The 24,110-nt window shown below is 54.1% G+C and overlaps 1 protein-coding gene across 1 annotated transcript; it reads right to left on the reverse strand.

The window, feature by feature from the left end:
- Positions 1 to 470: 470 nt before the first annotated feature.
- LOC131588626 (protein CutA homolog) lies at positions 471 to 23,646 on the reverse strand. The gene is made up of 10 exons (XM_058857585.1): positions 23,525 to 23,646; positions 20,611 to 20,644; positions 17,738 to 17,842; positions 17,433 to 17,644; positions 15,775 to 15,834; positions 9,005 to 9,050; positions 8,510 to 8,559; positions 4,282 to 4,443; positions 3,838 to 3,967; positions 471 to 3,349 (listed from the first exon to the last, which is right to left on the reverse strand). The coding sequence occupies exons 2-8, from the start codon at positions 20,626 to 20,628 to the stop codon at positions 4,344 to 4,346; spliced, it is 591 nt and encodes a 196-aa protein (XP_058713568.1). The 5' UTR covers positions 20,629 to 20,644; positions 23,525 to 23,646; the 3' UTR covers positions 471 to 3,349; positions 3,838 to 3,967; positions 4,282 to 4,343.
- Positions 23,647 to 24,110: the final 464 nt, after the last annotated feature.

A 24,110-nucleotide genomic window follows, 5' to 3' on the forward strand; every position in this document is an offset into this window, starting at 1 on the left:
CCGCCATTTTTCCTCCCCAAAATTCCCAAATTTTGGGGTCTCCCCCTTCCATTCCCCTCCCCCTCCCCCATTTTGGGGTCCCCTCCCCCATTTTAGGGACGCCCCTCCCCCACCTTTAAGCCCCTCCCCCCAATTTTGGGGTTCCCGCCATTTTTCCTCCCCAAAATTCCCAAATTTTGGGGTCTCCCCCCAATTTTAGGGATGCCCCTCCCCCACCCCAAATTTGGAAATTCCCGCCCCTCCCCCACCCCCCAAATTTTGGGGTCACCTCCCCAATTTTGGGGTTTCCCGCCATTTTTCCTTCCCAAAATTCCCAAATTTTGGGGTCTCCCCCTTTAATTCCCTCCCCAAATTTTGGGATTTTCCCCAATTTCCACCTCAATTTTGGGGTCCCCCCCATTTTTGGGGTCTCCCATTTCCTCCCCTCCCCAAAATTTTTGGGATTCCCCAAAAATTCTGCAGCCCAAAAATTCCCAAATTTGGGGATTTTTCCCCTTTTTATTCCCTAAATTTGGGGAACCCCTCCCCCACCCCGGGGGGGTTTTGGGGTCCCCCCAAATTCCGAGGGGACCCCGAGAGTTTGGGGGGATTTGGGGGAATTTTTGGGGAATTTTTTGGGAATTTTGGGCAAATTTTTGTGGAATTTTAGGGAAATTTTTGGGGATTTTTTGGGCGAATTTTTTGGGATTTTGGGGGAGAATTTGGGGATTTTGGGGGGAAATTTTGGGGGAATTTTGGGCAAATTTGGGGCAAATTTTTGTGGAATTTTGTGGCATTTTTTTGGGAATTTTTTTTGGATTTTGGGGGGGATTTGGGGAAATTTGAGGGAATTTTTTGGGATTTTGGGGGGATTTTTTGGGGAATTTTTTGGGATTTTGGGGGAATTTTTTGGGGAATTTTTTTGGATTTTGGGGGGGATTTTTGGGGAATTTTTTGGGATTTTGGGGGGAATTTTTGTGGAATTTTTTGGGATTTTGGGGGAATTTTTTGGGGGAATTTTTTGGGATTTTGGGGGGATTTTTTGGGGAATTTTTTGGGATTTGGGGGGGATTTTTTGGGGAATTTTTTGGGATTTTTTGGGGATTTTTTGTGGAATTTTTTGGGATTTTGGGGGAATTTTTGGGGGAATTTTTTGGGATTTTGGGGGACTTTTTGTGGAATTTTTTGGGATTTTGGGGGAATTTTTTGGGGAATTTTTTTGGATTTTGGGAGAATTTTTGGGGGAATTTTTTTGGATTTTGGGAGAATTTTTGGGGGAATTTTTTGGGATTTTGGGGGGGATTTTTTGGGGAATTTTTTGGGATTTTGGGGGAATTTTTTGGGATTTTGGGGGGGATTTTTTGGGGAATTTTTTGGGATTTTGGGGGGAATTTTTGGGGGGAGGTTTTGGGAATTTTGGAAGAGTTTGGGGGGAATTTTTGATGGGATTTTGGGGAGAATTATTGGGGAATTCGGGGGGAATTTGGGGGATTTTTGAGGAGTTTTTGGGGAATTTTGGGAGGGATTTTTGGGGAATTTTTAGGAAATTTTGGGAGGATTTTTTTTTATTTTTGGGAGATTTTTAAAGGAATTTTTGGTGGAATTTTGAGGAATTTTTGGTGGAATTTTGAGGAATTTTTGAGGGGATTTTGAGGAATTTTTGAGGGGATTTTGGGGGATTTTTGAGGAAATTTTGGGAGATTTTTGAGGAGTTTTTGAGGGGATTTTTGGGGAATTTTTGAGGGGATTTTGGGGAATTTTTGAATAATTTTTGGGTAATTTTGGAAGAATTTCTGAGGAATTTTTATGGGATTTTTGAGGAATTTTGGGTGATTTTTGAGGAGTTTTTGAGGAAATTTTTGGATTATTTTTGAGGAATTTTTGAGGGGATTTTGGGTGATTTCTGAGAAGTTTTTGAGGGAATTTTTGAGGAATTTTTGAGGGGATTTTGGGCGATTTTTGAATAATTTTTGGTCGATTTTTGAGGAATTTTGGGAGATTTTTGAGGAGTTTTTGAGAGAATTTTTGAGGAATTTTTTTTTAATTTTTTGGTGATTTTTGAGAATTTTTTGGGGGAATTTTCGAGGAATTTTGGGGGATTTTGGGGTGATTTTTGGGGTAATTTTTAAGTAATTTTTGAGGTGATTTTGGGTGATTTTTGAGGAGTTTTTGAGGGAATTTTTGGGGAATTTTTGAGGGGATTTTGGGTGATTTTTGAGGAAATTTTGGGTGATTTTTGAGGAATTTTGGGGGATTTTTGAGGAAATTTTGGGAGATTTTTGAGGAATTTTGGGGTGATTTTTGAAGAGTTTTTGAGGGAATTTTTGAGGATTTTTTGGGGGATTTTTGGTGATTTTTGAGAATTTTTTGGGGGATTTTCGAGGAATTTTGGGGGATTTTGGGGTGATTTTTGGGGTGATTTTTAAGTAATTTTTGAGGTGATTTTGGGTGATTTCTGAGGAGTTTTTGAGGGAATTTTTGGGGAATTTTTGAGGGGATTTTGGGGGATTTTTGAGGAAATTTTGGGCGATTTTTGAGGAATTTTGGGTGATTTTTGAAGAGTTTTTGAGAGAATTTTCGAGGAATTTTTTGGGGAATTTTTGGTGATTTTTGAGAAATTTTTTTGGGGATTTTCGAGGAATTTTGGGGGATTTTGGGGTGATTTTTGGGGTAATTTTTAAGTAATTTTTGAGGGGATTTTGGGGGATTTTTGAGGAAATTTTGGGAGATTTTTGAGGAATTTTGGGGTGATTTTTGAGGAATTTTTGGGGGATTTCAGTGGAATTTTGGGGTGATTTTGGGGTAATTTTAAAGTAATTTTTGAGGAGATTTTGGGCGATTTTGGAATAATTTTTGGATGATTTTTGAATAATTTTTGTGTGATTTTTGAGTATTTGAGGGAATTTTTTGGGGGATTTTTGGTGATTTTTGAGAAATTTTTGGGGGGGATTTTAGAGAAATTTGGGGGGATTTTGGGACGATTTAAAAGTAATTTTTAAGTAATTTTTGAGGTGATTTTGGGTGATTTTTGAGGAGTTTCCGAGGGAATTTTTGGGGAATTTTTGAGGACGTTTGCAGGATTTTGGGGAGATTTGGGAAGAATTTGTGAAAAATTTTTTGAGGAATTTTGGGGTGATTTTGGGGGTGGTTTTGGGTGGTTTTTGGTGGTTTTGGGTGATTTTGGACTCGATTTCTGGAGGTGGTTTTGGGGTATTTTGGGTTGGTTTTGGGGGTTTTTGGGGTGTTTTTGGGGTATTTTGGGTTGTTTTTGGGGTGTTTCTGGGTACTTTGGGGGTGTTTCGGGGTGGTTTTGGGTGATTTTGGGTGTTTTTTGGGCGTTTTTGGTTGGTTTTGGGTGATTTTTGGGTGACTTTGGGGTATTTTTGGGGCGTTTTTGGGGTGATTTTGGGGTAATTTTTGAGTAATTTTTGGGTGTTTTTAGGTGATTTTGGGGTGATTTTTGGGTGTTTCTGGTTTTGGGTGACTTTGGGGTATTTTTGGGCGTTTTTGGGGTGATTTTGGGTGTTTTTAGGGGTATTTGGGGTGTTTGGGGGTATTTTTGGGTGTTTTTTATTGTTTTTGGGTGATTTTGGGGTGTTTTGGGATGTTTCGGGGTGGTTTTGGGTGATTTTTTGGGTGGTTTTGGATGATTTTTGGGTAACTGGGGTATTTTTGGTTGTTTTGGGGTGATTTTAGGGGTTTTGGGATGTTTTGGGGTGATTTTTGTGTGTTTTTGGCTGGTTTTTGGGTGACTTTGGGGTATTTTTGGGGTGATTTTAGGGGTTTTTGGGGTGTTTTGGGGTGATTTCGGGTGATTTTTGGGTGGTTTTGGTTGTTTTTGGGTCATTTTTGGGTGACTTTGGGGTATTTTTGGTTGTTTTTGGGTAATTTTAGAGTGTTTTGGGGTGATTTTTGTGTGTTTCTGGGTTTGGCTGATTTTTGGGTGACTTTGGGGTATTTTTGGGTGTTTTTGAGGTGATTTTAGGGGTTTTTGGGGTGTTTTGGGGTGATTTCGGGCTGATTTTTGGGTGTTTCTGGTTGTTTTTGGGTAATTTCGGGATGTTTTGGGGTGATTTTTGTGTGTTTTTGGTTGGTTTTGGCTGATTTTTGGGTGACTTTGGGGTATTTTTGGGTGTTTTTGGGGTGATTTTAGGGCTTTTTGGGGTGTTTCTGGGTGTTTTCGGGTGATTTCGAGGTGTTTTTGGGTGTTTTTGGGGTGATTTTCGGGGTTTTTGGGGTGTTTCTGGGTGTTTTTGGGTGATTTCGGGGTGGTTTTGGGTGTTTTTGGGATGATTTTAGGGTTTTTTGGGGTGTTTCTGGGTGTTTTCGGGTGATTTCGGGGTGTTTTTGGGTGTTTTTGGGGCTCAGGGGGGCACGACGTCGCGCACCCAGCGCAGGTAGGGCGCGTTCCCCTGCGCCACCGGCAGCGCCACCACCTCGGGGACCTCGTACGGGTGCTGCCTCCTGCCGGCCCAAAAACCCCCAAAGTCACCCCAAAACCCTGACCCGGCACGCGCCGAGCCCGGGAAACCCACACCCCAAAAACAACCCCCAAAATCACTAAAAAACCCCACCTGAATCCCCCAAAATAACCCCAAAATAACACCCAGAATCCCAAAAAATCCCCCCAAAAATCCCCACCAGAATCCCAAAAAATCCCCACCAGAATCCCCACCAGAATCCCCCAAAATACCCCCAAAAATCCCCACCAGGACCCCTCAAAATACCCCCAAAAATTCCCACCAGAATCCCTCCAAATTCCCCCAAAAATCCCTACCAAATCCCTCAAAATCCCCCCAAAAATCCCCGTCAGAGTCCCAAAAAATCTCCCCAAAAATCCCCATCAGAATCCCAAAAAATCCCCCCCAGAATCCCCCAAAATAACCCCCAGAATCCCAAAAAATCCCCCTCAGAATCCCAAAAAATCTCCCCAAAAATCCCCACCAGAATCCCCCAAAATCCCCCCAAAAATCCCCATCAGGATCCCAAAATAATCCCCAAAAATCCCCCAAAATACCCACGAGAATCCTAAAAAATCCCCACCAAAATCCCCCAAAATCCCCCCAAAAATCCCCCCTGAACCCCCCCAAAAAAACCCTGAGAATCCCAAAAAATCCCCACCAAATCCCCCCCCAAAAAAACCCCAAAAATCTCCATCAGAATCCCAAAAAATCCCCCAAAATAACCCCCAAAATCCAAAAAAATTCCCCTCCAAATACCCCCCAAACCTCAAAAAAATCCCCACCAGAATCCCCCAAAATCCCCCCAAAAAAACCCATCAGAATCTTCCAAAATTCCCCCAAAAATCCCCACCAGAATCCCAAAAAATCCCCCTCAGAATCCCAAAAAATCCCCCCCAGAATCCCCATCAGAATCCAAAAAATCCCCCCAAAAAAACCCATCAGAACCCCCCAAAATCCCCCCAAAAATCCCCATCAGGATCCCAAAATAATCCCCAAAAATCCCCCAAAATCCCCATGAGAATCCTAAAAAATCCCCACCAAAATCCCCCAAAATCCCCCCAAAAATCCCCCCTGAACCCCCCCAAAAAAAACCAAAATCCCCATCAGAATTCCAAAAAAATCCCCACCAAATTCCCCAAAATCCCCCCAAAAATCTCCATCAGAATCCTAAAAAAATCCCACAAAATCCCCCCAAAAATACCCCCCAAACCCCAAAAAATCCCCACCAGAATCCCCCAAAATGCCCCCAAAAATTCCCCCAGAACCCCAAAAAATCCCCCCCAAAAATAACCCCAAAAAATCCCCCCAAAATCCAAAAATCCCCCCCAAAATCCAAAAATTCCCCCCAAAAATGCCCCCAATCCCAAAAAAATCCCCCCAAAATCCCCCCAAATCCCAAAAAATCCCCCCCAAAATCCCAAAAATCCCCCCAAAATTCCCCATCAAAATCTCTCCCAAAATCACAAAGAATCCCAAAAAAATCTCCTCTGAAATCCCCCCAAAATCCCCAAATTCCCCCCCAAAATCCCCAAAATCCCCAAAGATCCCAAAAAATCCCAAATTCCCCCCCAAAATCCCAAATTCCCCCCCAAAATCCCAAAATCCCCCCCAAAATCCCAAATTCCCCCCCAAAATCCCCAAAATCCCCAAATTCCCGCCCAAAATCCCAAATTCCCCCCCAAAATCCCCCCAAAATCCCAAATTCCCCCCCAAAATCCCCCCCAAAATCCCAAAATTCCCCCCCGAAATCCCAAAAATCCCAAAATTCCCCCCCAAAATCCCCAAATTCCCCCCAAAATCCCCCCGAAAATCCCAAAAATCCCAAAATTCCCCCCCAAAATCCCCAAATTCCCCCCCAAAATCCCCAAATTCCCCCCCAAAATCCCAAATTCCCCCTCAAAATCCCCAAATTCCCCCCCAAAATCCCAAATTCCCCCCCAAAATCCCCAAATTCCCCCCAAAATCCCAAATTCCCCCAAAATCCCAAATTCCCCCCCCAAAATCCCCAAATTCCCCCCCAAAATCCCAAATTCCCCCCCAAAATCCCAAATTCCCCCCAAAATCCCCAAAAATCCAAAAATTCTCCCCCAAAATCCCCAAATTCCCCCCCAAAATCCCAAAATTCCCCCCCAAAATCCCCAAAATCCCCAAAGATCCCAAAAAATCCCAAAATTCCCCCCCCAAAATCCCCAAATTCCCCCCCAAAATCCCAAATTCCCCCCCAAAATCCCCAAATTCCCCCCCAAAATCCCCAAAATCCCCAAAGATCCCAAAAAATCCCAAAATTCCCCCCCCAAAATCCCAAATTCCCCCCCCAAAATCCCAAAAATCCCAAAATTCCCCCCCAAAATCCCAAATTCCCCCCCAAAATCCCCAAATTCCCCCCCAAAATCCCCAAAATCCCCAAAGATCCCAAAAAATCCCAAAACTCCCCCCCCAAAATCCCAAATTCCCCCCCAAAATCCCAAATTCCCCCCAAAATCCCCAAAAATCCAAAAATTCTCCCCCAAAATCCCCAAATTCCCCCCCAAAATCCCAAAATTCCCCCCCAAAATCCCCAAATTCCCCCCCAAAATCCCCAAAATCCCCAAAGATCCCAAAAAATCCCAAAATTCCCCCCCCAAAATCCCCAAATTCCCCCCCAAAATCCCAAATTCCCCCCCAAAATCCCCAAATTCCCCCCCAAAATCCCCAAAATCCCCAAAGATCCCAAAAAATCCCAAAATTCCCCCCCCAAAATCCCAAATTCCCCCCCCAAAATCCCAAAAATCCCAAAATTCCCCCCCAAAATCCCAAAAACCCCAAAATTCCCCCCCAAAATCCCCAAATTCCCCCAAATATCCCAAAACCCCCCCCAAAAATCCCAAAGATTCCCCCCAAAATCCCAAAATTCCCTCCCAAAATCTCAAAATCCCCAAATTCCCCCCAAAATCCCAAAATTCCCCCCAAAATCCCACAGATCCCCCCCAAAATCCTCCCCCAAATCTCAAAAATCCCCCAAAATCTGCCCAGGGAACCCCAAATTCTTCCTCAATCACCCCAAAATCCCCCCAGGACCCCCCAGAATCCCCTGGGACCCCCCAAAATCCCCCCTGGGAACCCCCAAAATCCCCCCAGGACCCCCCAAAATCCCCCTCAGGACCCCCCAAAACCCCCCTGGACCCCCCAAAACCCCCCCAGGTCCCCCCTAAAACACCCCAAGACCCCCAAAATCCCCTCTGGGAACCCAAAATCCCCCCTGGGACCCCCCAAAATCCCTCTTGGATCCTCTCAATCTCCTCAGGGTCCCCCAAAAATCTCCTGAGACCCCCAAAATCCCCCCAGGACCCCCCAAATCCCCCCAAAATCCCCCCTGAGACCCCAAATATCCCCCCAGGACACCCCAAATCTCCTCAGGACCCCCCTAAAACACCCCAAGATCCCCAAACCCCACCTGGGACCCCCAAAATCCCCCCCAGAACCCCCCCAAACCCCCCAGGACCCCCCAAAACCCCCCCAGGTCCCCCCAAAAACACCCCAAGACCCCCAAAATCCCTTTGGGACCCCCCAAAATCCCCTGGGACCCCCCCCAAAATCCCCCCAGGACCCCCCAAAATCTCCTTGGGACCCCCAAAATCCCCCCCAGAACCCCCCCAAACCCCCCAGGACCCCCCAAAATCCCCCCCAGGTCCCCCCAAAAACACCCCAAGACCCCCAAAATCCCTTTGGGACCCCCCAAAATCCCCCCCAGGTCCCCCCAAACCTCCCCAGGACCCCAAAATCCCCCCCAGGACCCCCCAGACCTCCCCAGGACCCCTCAAAATCCTCCCCAGGACCCCCCAAACCTCCCCAGGACCCCCCAAATCCCCCCCAGGACCCCCCAAATTCCCCCCAGGACCCCCCAAATCCCCTCAGGACCCCCCCAAATTCCCCCCAGGACCCCCCAAATCCCCTCAGGACCCCCCCAAATCCCCCCCAGGACCCCCCAAATCCCCTCAGGACCCCCCAAACCTCCCCAGGACCCCCCAAATCCCCCCCAGGACCCCCCAAAACCCCCCCAGGACCCCCCAAATCCCCCCCAGCCCCACCGGACGAATTCTGTCAGCGCCGGCACCCGAGAGCTGCGGGTCTTGATCATCTGTGGGGACACCGGGGGGACATTGGGGACATTGGGGGGGACACTGGGGACATTGGGGACATCTGGGGACACACCTGGGGACACCTGGGGGGACATCTGGGGACATCAGGGGGGACATTGGGGACATCTGGGGACATCTGAGGGGACATTGGGGACATTGGGGGAACACACCTGGGGACACCTGGGGGGACATCTGGGGACATTGGGGACATCTGGGGGACATTGGGGACATTGGGGGACATCTGGGGGGGACATCTGGGGACACCTGGGGATATCTGGGGGACATCTCAGGGGACATTGGGGACATTGGGGGGGACATTGGGGACATTAGGGACATTGGGGACACTCAGGGGACATTTGGGGACATTGGGGACATTGGGGACACTCAGGGGACACTCAGGGGACATTTGGGGACATTGGGGACATTGGGGACAGGGTGTCTCACCAGCAGGACCTCGCTGTCCTCCTCCAGCTTCCCCTGCCAGCTGTACCTGGGGACATTTGGGGACACCGCGGGTGGCACCTCCCCTGTCCCCAGGCCCTGACACCCTCCCGGTGTCACCCCGGTGTCACCAATGTCACCTCAATGTCACCTCAATGTCACCAGTGTCACCTCAGTGTCACCTCAGTGTCCCCAATGTCACCCCAGTGTCCCCTCAGTGTCACCTCAGTGTCACCCCAGTGTCACCTCAGTGTCACCTCAGTGTCCCCAGTGTCACCCCAGTGTCACCTCAGTGTCACCTCAGTGTCACCCCAGTGTCACCCCAATGTCACCTCAGTGTCACCCCAGTGTCACCTCAATGTCACCTCAGTGTCACCTCAGTGTCACCCCAGTGTCACCTCAATGTCACCCCAGTGTCACCTCAGTGTCACCCCAGTGTCACCTCAGTGTCACCTCAGTGTCACCTCAGTGTCACCCCAATGTCACCTCAGTGTCACCTCAGTGTCACCTCAGTGTCACCTCAGTGTCACCCCAGTGTCACCTCAATGTCACCCCAGTGTCACCTCAGTGTCACCCCAGTGTCACCCCAGTGTCACCTCAGTGTCACCCCAGTGTCACCCCAGTGTCACCTCAGTGTCACCCCAGTGTCACCCCAGTGTCACCTCAGTGTCCCCTCAGTGTCACCCCAGTGTCACCCCAGTGTCACCTCAGTGTCACCCCAGTGTCACCTCAATGTCACCCAGTGTCACCTCAGTGTCACCTCAGTGTCACCTCAGTGTCACCCCAATGTCACCCCAGTGTCACCTCAGTGTCACCTCAGTGTCACCTCAGTGTCACCTCAGTGTCACCCCAGTGTCACCCCAGTGTCACCTCAGTGTCACCTCAGTGTCACCCCAGTGTCACCCCAGTGTCACCCCAGTGTCACCTCAGTGTCACCCCAGTGTCACCCCAGTGTCACCTCAGTGTCACCCCAGTGTCCCCAATGTCACCCCAGTGTCACCCCAGTGTCACCCCAGTGTCACCTCAGTGTCACCTCAGTGTCACCTCAGTGTCACCTCAGTGTCACCCCAGTGTCACCCCAGTGTCACCTCAGTGTCACCCCAGTGTCACCTCAGTGTCACCCCAATGTCACCTCAGTGTCACCCCAGTGTCACCCCAGTGTCACCCCAGTGTCACCTCAGTGTCACCTCAGTGTCACCCCAGTGTCACCCCAGTGTCACCCCAGTGTCACCTCAGTGTCACCCCAATGTCACCTCAATGTCACCTCAGTGTCACCTCAGTGTCACCCCAGTGTCACCCCAGTGTCACCCCAGTGTCCCCAATGTCACCCCAGTGTCACCCCAGTGTCCCCAATGTCACCTCAGTGTCACCTCAGTGTCACCCCAGTGTCACCTCAGTGTCCCCAGTGTCACCCCAGTGTCACCCCAGTGTCACCCCAGTGTCCCCAATGTCACCCCAGTGTCACCCCAGTGTCCCCAGTGTCACCTCAGTGTCACCCCAGTGTCACCTCAGTGTCACCCCAGTGTCCCCAGTGTCACCTCAGTGTCACCCCAGTGTCACCCCAGTGTCCCCAATGTCACCCCAGTGTCACCTCAGTGTCACCCCAGTGTCACCTCAGTGTCACCCCAGTGTCACCTCAATGTCACCTCAATGTCACCTCAGTGTCACCCCAGTGTCACCCCAGTGTCACCTCAGTGTCACCTCAGTGTCACCCCAGTGTCACCTCAGTGTCACCCCAATGTCACCCCAGTGTCACCCCAGTGTCACCTCAGTGTCACCCCAATGTCACCTCAGTGTCACCCCAGTGTCACCCCAGTGTCACCCCAGTGTCACCCCAGTGTCACCCCAGTGTCCCCAATGTCACCCCAGTGTCACCCCAGTGTCACCCCAGTGTCACCCCAGTGTCACCTCAGTGTCACCCCAGTGTCACCCCAGTGTCACCCCAGTGTCACCCCAGTGTCACCCCAGTGTCCCCAATGTCACCCCAGTGTCACCCCAGTGTCACCTCAGTGTCACCCCAGTGTCACCTCAGTGTCACCCCAGTGTCACCCCAGTGTCACCTCAGTGTCACCTCAGTGTCACCCCAGTGTCACCCCAGTGTCACCCCAATGTCACCCCAGTGTCACCCCAGTGTCACCCCAGTGTCACCTCAATGTCACCCCAGTGTCACCCCAATGTCACCCCAGTGTCACCCCAGTGTCACCTCAGTGTCACCCCAGTGTCACCCCAGTGTCACCCCAGTGTCACCCCAGTGTCACCTCAGTGTCACCCCAGTGTCACCTCAGTGTCCCCAATGTCACCCCAGTGTCACCCCAGTGTCACCTCAGTGTCACCCCAGTGTCCCCAAGGTCACCCCAGTGTCACCTCAATGTCACCCCAGTGTCACCTCAGTGTCACCCCAGTGTCACCTCAATGTCACCCCAGTGTCACCCCAGTGTCACCCCAGTGTCACCCCAGTGTCACCTCAGTGTCACCTCAGTGTCACCCCAATGTCACCCCAGTGTCACCTCAGTGTCCCCAGTGTCACCTCAGTGTCACCCCAGTGTCACCTCAGTGTCACCCCAGTGTCACCCCAGTGTCACCCCAATGTCACCTCAGTGTCACCTCAGTGTCACCTCAGTGTCACCCCAATGTCACCTCAGTGTCCCCAATGTCACCTCAATGTCACCCCAGTGTCACCCCAGTGTCACCCCAGTGTCACCTCAGTGTCACTCCAGTGTCACCCCAGTGTCACCCCAGTGTCACTCCAGTGTCACCTCAGTGTCACCTCAGTGTCACCCCAATGTCACCCCAGTGTCACCCCAGTGTCACCCCAGTGTCACCCCAATGTCACCTCAGTGTCACCTCAGTGTCACCTCAGTGTCACCCCAGTGTCACCTCAGTGTCACCTCAGTGTCACCCCAATGTCACCTCAGTGTCACCCCAGTGTCACCCCAGTGTCACCTCAGTGTCACCCCAGTGTCACCTCAGTGTCACCCCAGTGTCACCTCAGTGTCACCTCAGTGTCACCTCAGTGTCACCTCAGTGTCACCCCAGTGTCACCCCAATGTCACCTCAGTGTCACCCCAGTGTCACCTCAGTGTCACCTCAGTGTCACCCCAGTGTCACCTCAGTGTCACCTCAGTGTCACCCCAGTGTCACCTCAGTGTCACCCCAGTGTCACCCCAGTGTCACCTCAGTGTCACCTCAGTGTCACCTCAGTGTCACCCCAGTGTCACCTCAGTGTCACCTCAGTGTCCCCAATGTCACCTCAGTGTCACCTCAGTGTCACCCCAGTGTCACCCCAGTGTCACCCCAGTGTCCCCAGTGTCACCTCAGTGTCCCCAGTGTCACCCCAGTGTCACCCCAGTGTCACCTCAGTGTCACCTCAGTGTCACCCCAATGTCACCTCAGTGTCACCTCAGTGTCACCCCAATGTCACCTCAGTGTCACCTCAGTGTCACCCCAGTGTCACCCCAGTGTCACCCCAATGTCACCCCAATGTCACCCCAGTGTCACCCCAGTGTCACCTCAGTGTCACCCCAGTGTCACCTCAGTGTCACCTCAGTGTCACCCCAGTGTCACCCCAATGTCACCTCAGTGTCACCTCAGTGTCACCCCAGTGTCACCCCAGTGTCACCTCAGTGTCACCTCAGTGTCACCTCAGTGTCACCTCAGTGTCACCCCAATGTCACCCCAGTGTCACCTCAGTGTCACCTCAGTGTCACCCCAATGTCACCCCAGTGTCACCCCAGTGTCACCCCAGTGTCACCCAGTGTCACCTCAGTGTCACCCCAGTGTCACCTCAGTGTCACCCCAGTGTCACCTCAGTGTCACCCCAGTGTCACCCCAGTGTCACCTCAGTGTCACCTCAGTGTCACCCCAATGTCACCCCAGTGTCCCCTCAGTGTCACCTCAGTGTCACCCCAGTGTCACCTCAGTGTCACCCCAGTGTCCCCAATGTCACCCCAGTGTCACCCCAGTGTCACCTCAGTGTCACCTCAGTGTCACCCCAATGTCACCTCAGTGTCACCTCAGTGTCACCCCAATGTCACCCCAGTGTCACCTCAGTGTCACCCCAGTGTCACCCCAGTGTCACCTCAGTGTCCCCAGTGTCACCTCAGTGTCACCTCAGTGTCACCCCAGTGTCCCCAATGTCACCCCAGTGTCACCCCAATGTCACCCCAGTGTCACCTCAGTGTCACCTCAGTGTCACCCCAGTGTCACCCCAGTGTCACCTCAATGTCACCCCAGTGTCACCCCAGTGTCACCTCAGTGTCACCCCAGTGTCACCCCAGTGTCACCCCAGTGTCACCTCAGTGTCACCCCAGTGTCACCCCAGTGTCACCCCAGTGTCACCTCAGTGTCACCCCAATGTCACCTCAGTGTCACCCCAGTGTCACCCCAGTGTCACCCCAGTGTCACCTCAGTGTCACCCCAGTGTCACCTCAATGTCACCCCAGTGTCACCTCAATGTCCCCAATGTCACCCCAATGTCACCTCAGTGTCACCCCAGTGTCACCCCAGTGTCACCTCAGTGTCACCCCAGTGTCACCCCAGTGTCACCCCAGTGTCACCCCAGTGTCACCTCAGTGTCACCCCAGTGTCACCTCAGTGTCACCCCAGTGTCACCTCAGTGTCACCCCAGTGTCACCAATGTCACCCCAATGTCACCCCAATGTCACCTCAGTGTCACCCCAATGTCACCTCAGTGTCACCTCAATGTCACCCCAGTGTCACCTCAGTGTCACCCCAGTGTCACCCCAATGTCACCTCAGTGTCCCCTCAGTGTCACCTCAGTGCCACCCCAGTGTCACCCCAGTGTCACCTCAGTGTCCCCTCAGTGTCACCCCAGTGTCACCTCAGTGTCACCCCAGTGTCACCTCAGTGTCACCTCAGTGTCACCTCAGTGTCACCCCAGTGTCACCTCAGTGTCACCTCAGTGTCACCCCAGTGTCACCCCAGTGTCACCCCAGTGTCACCTCAGTGTCACCTCAGTGTCACCTCAGTGTCACCCCAGTGTCACCCCAATGTCACCCCAATGTCACCCCAATGTCACCCCAGTGTCACCCCAGTGTCACCCCAGTGTCACCTCAGTGTCACCCCAGTGTCACCTCAGTGTCACCTCAGTGTCACCTCAGTGTCACCTCAGTGTCCCCCCAGTGTCACCTCAGTGTCACCCCAGTGTCACCCCAGTGTCACCCCAGTGTCACCTCAGTGTCACCTCAGTGTCACCCCAGTGTCACCTCAGTGTCACCTCAGTGTCACCTCAGTGTCACCCCAGTGTCACCTCAGTGTCACCCCAGTGTCACCTCAGTGTCCCCAGTGTCACCTCAGTGTCACCTCAGTGTCACCTCAGTGTCACCCCAGTGTCACCCCAGTGTCACCCCAGTGTCACCCCAGTGTCACCTCAGTGTCACCTCAGTGTCACCCCAGTGTCACCTCAGTGTCACCCCAGTGTCCCCAATGTCACCCCAGTGTCACCCCAATGTCACCCCAGTGTCACCTCAGTGTCACCTCAGTGTCACCCCAGTGTCACCCCAGTGTCACCTCAATGTCACCCCAGTGTCACCCCAGTGTCACCTCAGTGTCACCCCAGTGTCACCCCAGTGTCACCCCAGTGTCACCTCAGTGTCACCCCAGTGTCACCCCAGTGTCACCCCAGTGTCACCTCAGTGTCACCCCAGTGTCACCTCAGTGTCACCCCAGTGTCACCTCAATGTCCCCAATGTCACCCCAATGTCACCTCAGTGTCACCCCAGTGTCACCCCAATGTCACCTCAGTGTCACCCCAGTGTCACCCCAGTGTCACCCCAGTGTCACCTCAGTGTCACCCCAGTGTCACCCCAGTGTCACCCCAGTGTCACCTCAGTGTCACCTCAGTGTCACCCCAGTGTCACCCCAGTGTCACCAATGTCACCCCAATGTCACCCCAATGTCACCTCAGTGTCACCCCAATGTCACCTCAGTGTCACCTCAATGTCACCCCAGTGTCACCTCAGTGTCACCCCAGTGTCACCTCAGTGTCACCCCAGTGTCACCCCAATGTCACCTCAGTGTCCCCTCAGTGTCACCTCAGTGCCACCCCAGTGTCACCTCAGTGTCACCCCAGTGTCACCTCAGTGTCCCCTCAGTGTCACCCCAGTGTCACCTCAGTGTCACCCCAGTGTCACCCCAATGTCACCCCAATGTCACCCCAATGTCACCCCAGTGTCACCCCAGTGTCACCCCAGTGTCACCTCAGTGTCACCCCAGTGTCACCTCAGTGTCACCTCAGTGTCACCCCAGTGTCACCTCAGTGTCACCTCAGTGTCACCCCAGTGTCACCTCAGTGTCACCCCAGTGTCACCTCAGTGTCACCTCAGTGTCACCCCAGTGTCACCTCAGTGTCACCTCAATGTCACTTCAGTGTCACCCCAGTGTCACCCCAATGTCACCCCAGTGTCACCTCAGTGTCACCCCAGTGTCACCCCAGTGTCACCTCAGTGTCACCCCAGTGTCACCCCAGTGTCACCCCAGTGTCCCCAATGTCACCCCAGTGTCACCTCAGTGTCACCCCAGTGTCACCCCAGTGTCACCTCAGTGTCACCCCAGTGTCACCTCAGTGTCACCCCAGTGTCACCCCAGTGTCACCCCAATGTCCCCTCAGTGTCCCCTCAGTGTCCCCGATGTCCCCAATGTCCCCTCAGTGTCCCCAATGTCCCCTCAGTGTCCCCGATGTCCCCAATGTCCCCGATGTCCCCAATGTCCCCGATGTCCCCAATGTCCCCGATGTCCCCGATGTCCCCACTCACACTGAGGTGACCCCGGGCACGATGTTCACGCAGGCGGCCAAACCCTGCAGCACCAGAGCCCTGGGGACAGAGGGGACACTGAGGGGACATTGGGGACACTGAGGGGACACTCAGGGGACATTGGGGACACACAGGGGACATTGGGGACATTGGGGACACTGGGAACATCAGGGACAGAGGGGACAGAGGGGACATCATTGGGGACAGAGGACGGTTTGGGGATACTCAGGGACATTGGGGACATTACTGGGGACATTACTGGGGACATTGGGGACAGAGGAGACATCATTGGGGACAGAGGGGACACTCAGGGGACATCGGGGACATTGGGGGGTTTGGGGACACTCACGGACATTGGGGACATCATTGGGGACATTGGGGGGATTGGAGACATTGAGGGGACACTGAGGGGACACTGGGGACACTGAGGGGACAGAGGGGACACTGAGGGGACATTGGGGACATTGGGGGGACATTGGGATATTGAGGGGACACCGAGGGGTGACAGGGAGGGGACAGAGGTGACACGGGAGGGGGGACAGGGAGGGGACAGAGGTGACACGGGAGGGGGGGACAGGGAGGGGACAGAGGTGACACGGGAGGGGGGACAGGGAGGGGACACAAAGGGGACAGCTCGTGTCACCCCCCTGTGAGCCACTGGCTACAGGGACAGGGACAGGGAGGGGACAGGAGGGGACAGGAGGGGACAGAGGGACAGGGAGGGCACAGAGACAGGACAAAGGGACAGGGACAGGGTTGGGGACAATGACAGCGCCACCGGTCCCCATCACCCCCACCAGCCCCCCCCCCCCCCCCCGTGCCAAATGTCACCTCCCGGTGCCACCAACCCCTGCCACCCCCTGGGGACAGCGGGACGGTGTCACCTCTGGGGACAGAGCCACCCCTGGGGACAATGGGACGGTGTCACCCCTGGGGACAGAGCCACCCCTGGGGACAATGGGACGGTGTCACCCCTGGGGACAGAGCCACCCCTGAGGACAGAGCCACCCTTGGGGACAGCGGGACGGTGTCACCTCCCCTGGCCCCTGGGGACAGAGCCACCCTTGGGGACAGAGGCACCCCTGAGGACAATGTCACCTCTCCCTGCCCCTGGTGACACCCGTGTGTCCCCCCAGTGTCCCCCCATTGTTCCCCCCAGTGCCAGCCCCGGTGTCCCCCCCGTGTCCCCATTGTTCCCCCAGTGCCACCCCCATGTCCCCTCCGTGTCCCCATTGTCCCCTCAGTGTCCCCTCCCCGGTGTCACCCCCCAGGTGTCCCCAGTGTCCCCTCCCCGGTGTCACCCCATTGTCCCCCCATTGTCCCCTCCCCGGTGTCACCCCCCAGTGTCCCCCCATTGTCCCCTCCCCGGTGTCACCCCCCAGGTGTCCCCAGTGTCCCCATTGTCCCCCCAGTGTCCCCTCCCCGGTGTCCCCCCCCAGGTGTCCCCAGTGTCCCCTCCCCGGTGTCACCCCCCAGGTGTCCCCAGTGTCCCCTCCCCGGTGTCACCCCCCAGGTGTCCCCATTGTCCCCTCCCCGGTGTCCCCCCTGTGTCCCCATTGTCCCCTCAGTGTCCCCTCCCCGGTGTCACCCCATTGTCCCCCCAGTGTCCCCTCCCCGGTGTCACCCCAGTGTCCCCATTGTCCCCTCCCCGGTGTCACCTGGCCAGCTCGGTGGCCACGCTGAGGTTGGGGCAGGTGACGAAGGCGGCCGAGACGCTGCCGGGCTCGTAGCCGGTGTCACCCCCGGTGCCACCACCGGTGCCACCATCGCTGTCACCTCCTCTGCTGTCACCTCCTCTGCTGTCACCTCCTCTGGTGTCACCTCCTCTGCTGTCACCCCCGGTGCTGTTCCCGGTGGTGCCGCAGGCGTCCCCCGATGTCCCCAGGGCTGTCCCCGGTGTCCCCAGGGGTGTCCCCGATGTCCCCAGGGGTGTCCCCGGTGTCCCCAGGGCTGTCCCCGATGTCCCCGATGTCCCCAGGGGTGTCCCCGGTGGTGTCCCCGGTGTGCCGGTGGCCATGTGCGGCAGCGCTCGCCGGCCCAGCCCCGGCAGCAGCAGCAGCGACAGCGCCTGCGGAAACAACCGGAACGTCGCCATAGAGATGGGAATATCGCGATAGAGACGGGAATATCCAGAATATCGCGACAGAGACCGGAACATCACGATAGAGACCAGCATATCGCGATAGAGACCAGAATATCACGATAGAGACGGGAATATCCGGAATATCGCAATAGAGATGGGAATATCGCGATAGAGACCAGAATATCCGGAATATCGTGATAGAGACCGGAATATCGCGATAGAGACCGGAATATCCGGAATATCACGATAGAGACGGGAATATCACGATAGAGACAGGAATATCGCGATGGAGACCAGAATATCGCGATAGAGACCAGAATATCACAATAGAGACCAGAATATCCGGAATATCGCAATAGAGACACGAATATCGCGATAGAGACCGGAATATCGCAATAGAGACGGGAATATCGCAATAGAGATCGGAATAGCATGATAAAGACCGGAATATCACGATAGAGACCAGAATATCCAGAATATCACGATAGAGACGGGAATATCGCGATAGAGACCAGAATACCGCGATAGAGACTGGAATATCCGGAATATTGCGATAGAGATGGGAATATCCTGAACGTCATGACAGAGACCGGAATATCACGATAGAGATGGGAATATCACGATAGAGGCGGGAATATCATGATAGAGACGGGAATATCGCGATAGAGACGGGAATATCGCGATAGAGACGGGAATATCACGATAGAGAGCGGAATATCGCGATAGAGACGGGAATACCCGGAATATCGCGATAGAGACCGGAATATCACGATAGATACCGGAATATCGCGATAGAGACCAGAATATCACGATAGAGACCGGAATGTCGCAATAGCTGTAGGCATGTCACGATATTGATCAGTGTGTCGTGATATTGATCACTGTCACGATATTGATCAGTGTGTCACGTTATCGATCAGTGTCACGATATTGATCAGTGTCACGATATTGATCAGCGTGTCACGATACCGACCAGAACATCACGATAGCTGGGGGCGTGTCGCGATATCAATCAGCGTGTCACGACATCAAGCACAACATTGTAATAGCGACCGCAACGTCGCGATATCGACCGGAACCTCGCGATATCGAGTGGAACCTCACGATATTGACCGGCGTGTCGCGATAGCAACCGGAACGGCGTGATATCAATCAGTGTGTCGTGATATCGACCACAACGTCGCGATATCGATCAGTGTGTCGCGATAGCAGCTGGCGTGTCGCGATAGGTGCGGGCGTGTCGCGATATCGACCAATGCGTCGCGATATTGATCCGCGTGTTGCGATAGCGACCGGAACGTCGCGATATCAATCGGTGTGTCACGATATCAGCCAGGACCTTGCGATAGGGACCGGAATGTCGCGATATTGATCAGCGTGTCGCGATAGCTGTGGGCATGTCACGATATCGATCAGTGTGCCACGATATTGATCAGAGTGTCACGATAGTGATCAGTGAGTCGTGATATCGATCAGCGTGTCACGATATCATCGACCGGTGTGTCGTGATAGCCGCAGGAACGTTGTGACATCGATCCACGTGTCACGATATCGACCAGTGTGTCGCAATATCGATCCATGTGTCACAATATTGATCACAGTGTCACGATATCGATCAGTGTGTCGCGATATCGATCAGTGTGTCACGATATCGACGGGCACATCGTGATATCGATCAGAGCGTCGCGATATTCGCGTGGCGACAGCCCCGCGTCGGGACCCTCCCATTGCGACAGCCCCGGCGCATTGCGATATCTCTGTCACGATAGCTCTGTCACGACAGCTCTGTCACGATAGCTCTGTCATGACAGCTCTGTCACGATAGCCCTGTCACGATAGCCCTGTCACAATAGCCCTGTCACGATAGCTCTGTCGCGATACCCGTCCTATCGCGATAGCCATGTCACGATATCCCCTCCCCATGTCACGATATCCCCCCCTGATATCGCGATATCCCCTCCCTGTGTCGCGATATCCCCTGATATCGCGATATCCCCTCCCCATATCGCGATACCCCCCCATGTCACGATATCCCCTCCCCACGTCGGGATATCCCCCCCATGTCACGATATCACCCCCGATATTGCAATAACCCCCCGATATCGCGATATCCCCTCCCCATGTCGCGATATCCCCCCCATGTCACGATATCACCCCCGATATTGCGATAACCCCTGATATCGCGATATCCCCTCCCCATGTCGCGATATCCCCTTCCCATGTCGCGATATCCCCTCCCCATATCGCGATATCCCGATATCGCGATATCCCCCCCATGTCACGATATCCCCATCCCATATCGCGATACCCCCCCGATATCGCGATATCCCCTCCCCGATATCGCGATATCCCCTCCCCATGTCGCGATATCCCCTCCCCATATCGCGATACCCCCTCCTCATGTCGCGATATCCCCCCCATGTCGCGATATCCCCTTCCCATGTCACGATATCCCCTCCCAATATCGCCATATCCCCTCCCCATGTCGCGATATCCCCTCCCCATATCGCGATACCCCCCCCGTCGCGATATCCCCTCCCCATGTCGCAATATCCCCTCCCCATGTCACGATATCCCCTCCCCATATCGCGATATCCCCTCCCCATGTCACGATATCCCCTCCCCATGTCGCGATATCCCCTCCCCATGTCATGATATCCCCTCCCCATATCGCGATATCCCCTCCCCATGTCGCGATATCCCCTCCCCATGTCGCGATATCCCCTCCAATATCGCGATATCCCCTCACTCACAGCCCAGGCCGCTCTCATCGGCCGCCGGCTCCTCCTGGGGGGGGAGGGGAGAGGCTGAGACCCCCAAAAACCCCAAATTCACCCAAAAAAACCCAAAAAACCCCAAAAACCCCAAATTCACCCCAAAAAAACCCAAAAAACCCCAAAAAAACCCCAAATTCACCCCAAAAAAACCCAAATTCACCCCAAAAAACCCCAAATTCACCCCAAAAACCCCCAAAAACCCCAAATTCACCCCAAATTCACCCCAAAAAAACCAAATTCACCCCAAAAAAATCCCAAATTCACTACCAAAAAAATCCCAAATTCACCCCAAAAAACCCCAAATTCACCCAAAAAAAAACCCAAATTCAACCCAAATTCACCCCAAAAAACCCCAAATTCACCCCAAAAAAATCCCAAATTCACCCCCAAAAACCCAAATTCACTCCAAAAAACCCCAAATTCACCCCAAAAACCCCAAATTCACCCCAAAAAACCCCAAATTCACCCCAAAAACACCCAAAAAACCCCAAATTCACCCCCAAAAACCCCCAAATTCACCCCAAAAAAACCCAAATTCACCCAAAAAACCCCAAATTCACCCAAAAAAACCCCAAAAACCCCCAAATTCACCCCAAAAAAAACCCCCCCCAAATTCAACCCACAAAAACCCAAATTCACCCCAAAAACCCCCAAATTCACCCAAAAAACCCCAAATTCACCCCAAAAAACCCCAAATTCACCCTCAAAAAAACCCCAAATTCACCCAAAAAACCCCAAATTCACCCAAAAAAACCCCAAATTTACCCCCAAAAACCCCAAGAAAACCCCAAATTCACCAAAAAAAAACCCCAAATTCACACCAAAAAACCCCCAAAATCACCCCCAAAAAACCCAAATTCACCCCAAAAAACCCCAAATTCACCCCAAAAAAAACCCCCCAAAAAACCCCCAAATTCACCCCAAAAAAAACCCCCAAATTCACCCCAAAAAAACCCCAAATTCACCCCAAAAAACCCCAAATTCACCCCAAAAAAAACCAAAAAATCCCAAAAAAACCCCAAAACCCCCAAGAAAACCCAAATTCACCCCAAAAAAACCCCCCAAACTGACCCCGAAACCCCCCAAATTCACCCCAAAATCACCCCCAGCCCCAAAACCTGACCCCAAACCCCCAAATTCATCCCAAAACCCCCCCAAATTCACCCCAAAATCGCCCCAGCCCCAAAAATCTGATCCTAAATCCCCAAATTCATCCCAAAATCCCCAAATTCACCCCAAAATCGCCCCCAGCCCCAAAACCTGACCCCAAAACCCCCAAAACTGACCCCAAAACCCCCAAATTCACCCCAGAATCACACCCCAGCCCCAAAACCTGACCCCAAACCCCCAAATTCATCCCCAAACCCCCCAAATTCACCCCAAAATTGCAGCCCAGTCCAAAACCTGACCCCAAAATTGCCCCAAACCCAAATTAACCCCAAAACCCCCCAAATTCACCCCAAAATCATCCCCAGCCCCCAAAACCTGACCCCAAATTCACCCAAATCCCCCAAATCCATCCCCAAACCCCCCAAATTCACCCCAAAATCGCCCCCAGCCCAAAACCTGACCCCAATTCACCCCAAACCCCCCAAAATCTCTCCCCTCCCCAAATTCACCCCAAATTTACCCCAAATCCCCCCAAGAACGCGACCCCTCCCCAAATTCACCCCAAAACCTCCAAAATCTCTCCCCTCCCCAAATTCTCCCCAAATTACACCCCCAAATCTCTCCCCCCTCCCCAAATTCACCCCAAATTTACCCCAAATCTCCCCAAATCTCTGCCCCTCCCAAATTCACCCCAAACCCCTCCCCAAATCTCTCCCCCCTCCCCAAAACCCCCCAAAATCCCCCCCAAAATCTCTCCCCGCTCCCCAAATTCACCCCAAAACTCTCCCAGAACGCGCCCCCTCCCCAAATTCACCCCCAATCCCTCCCCCCTCCCCAAATTCAACCCCAAACCCCTCCCCAAATCCCCCCAGACTCGCCCCCTCCCCAAATTCATCCCAAAACCCCCCAAAATCTCTCCCCCCTCCCCAAATTCACCCCAAACCCTCCCCAAATCTCTCCTCCCCTCGCCCCCTCCCCAAATTCACCCAAAATCCCCCACAAAATCCCCCCAAGAACGCGCCCCCTCCCCAATTCAGCCCCAAATCTCTCCCCCTCCCCAAAACCCCCAAAATCCTCCCCAAAATCTCTGCCCCCCTCGCCCCCTCCCCAAATTCACCCCCAAACCCCTCCCGGAACGCGCCCCCTCCCCAAATTCACCCCAAAATCCCCCCAGACTCAAAACCTGACCCAAATTCACCCAAATTCGCCCCAAAACCCCTCTGGAAGTTGCCCCCTCCCCAAATTCACCCCAACACCCCCCAAAATCTCTCCCCCCTCCCCAAATTCACCCCAAAACCCCCAAAATCCCCCCAAGAAACGCGCCCCCTCCCCAAATTCACCCCAAATCTCTCCCCCCTCCCCAAATTCACCCCAAACCCCTCCCCAAATCCCCCAAACTCGCCCCCTCCCCAAATTCACCCCCAAACCCCTCCCCAAATCTCCCCCCTCCCCAAATTCACCCCAAATTCCCCCCAAGAATGCGCCCCCTCCCCAAATTCACCCCAAAACTCTCCGGGAATTCGCCCCCTCCCCAAAATCACCCCCAAACCCCTCCCCAAATCTCTCCCCCTCCCCAAATTCACCCCCAATTCACCCCCAAACCCCCCCTGGAACGCGCCCCCTCCCCAAATTCTCCCCAAAACTCTCCCGGAATTCGCCCCCTCCCCCAAATTCACCCCAAATTCACCCCAAACCCCTCCCCCGATCTCTCCCCCCCTCGCCCCCTCCCCAAATTCCCCCCCCGGCCCCTCCCCCCTCCCCGCCCCTCCCCCCCCCTCACCGCTCCCGCGCTGCGCTCGCGCCGCCGCCGCCCCACGTGACCCGCGGGGCCCCGCCCCCGCCCCGTGACGTCCACCGCCGCCGCCGGAAGCGGCCGGGGGTGAGGAGGGGGGGGAGGGGGAGTTCCCCACCCCCCCCTTTCCCCTCCCCCCCCTCCCTCCTCCCCCCCCCTCCCCCCCTTTCCCTCCCCTCCCCCCCCCCCAATCCGGGGGCTCCCTGGGCTCGCCCCTCCCCCCCTTGGCCCCTCCCCCTCTGGCCCCTCCTCTTCCCCCGAGGCCCCTCCCCCCCTCCCCTCGCCCCTCCCCCCCTCTCTGGCCCCGCCCCTCCCCCCTCGCCCCTCCCCCCCATCCCCGGGTCCCCCCCTCCCCTCCCCCTCCCCCTCCCCCCGCTCCGCTTCCGGTTCCCCGCTCTGGCCCCTCCCCCACCCTTAACCCCTCCCCCCTCTCCCGGCCCCTCCCCCCATTTCCGGCTCCTCCCCCTCCCCCTCCCGGCCCCTCCCCCCCTCCCCCCCTCCCCATTCTCGGGTCCTCCCCCACCTCCCCCTCCCCCCTCGCCCCTCCCCCCCGCCCCTCCCCCCGCCCCTCCCC

The sequence above is a fragment of the Poecile atricapillus genome, chromosome 26, assembly GCF_030490865.1.
Source record: "Poecile atricapillus isolate bPoeAtr1 chromosome 26, bPoeAtr1.hap1, whole genome shotgun sequence".
Lineage (NCBI taxonomy): Eukaryota > Metazoa > Chordata > Aves > Passeriformes > Paridae > Poecile > Poecile atricapillus.

What these genes read in the sequence shown, in the direction of transcription:
- LOC131588626 (XM_058857585.1), bottom strand. An exon ending in GTGGCCACCGAGCTGGCCAG is followed by an intron (nt 15,835 to 17,432) that starts GTGACACCGGGG and finishes CTCTGTCCCCAG; the next exon opens with GGCTCTGGTGCTGCAGGGTT. An exon ending in GCGCTGACAGAATTCGTCCG is followed by an intron (nt 4,444 to 8,509) that starts GTGGGGCTGGGG and finishes TTGGGCCGGCAG; the next exon opens with GAGGCAGCACCCGTACGAGG.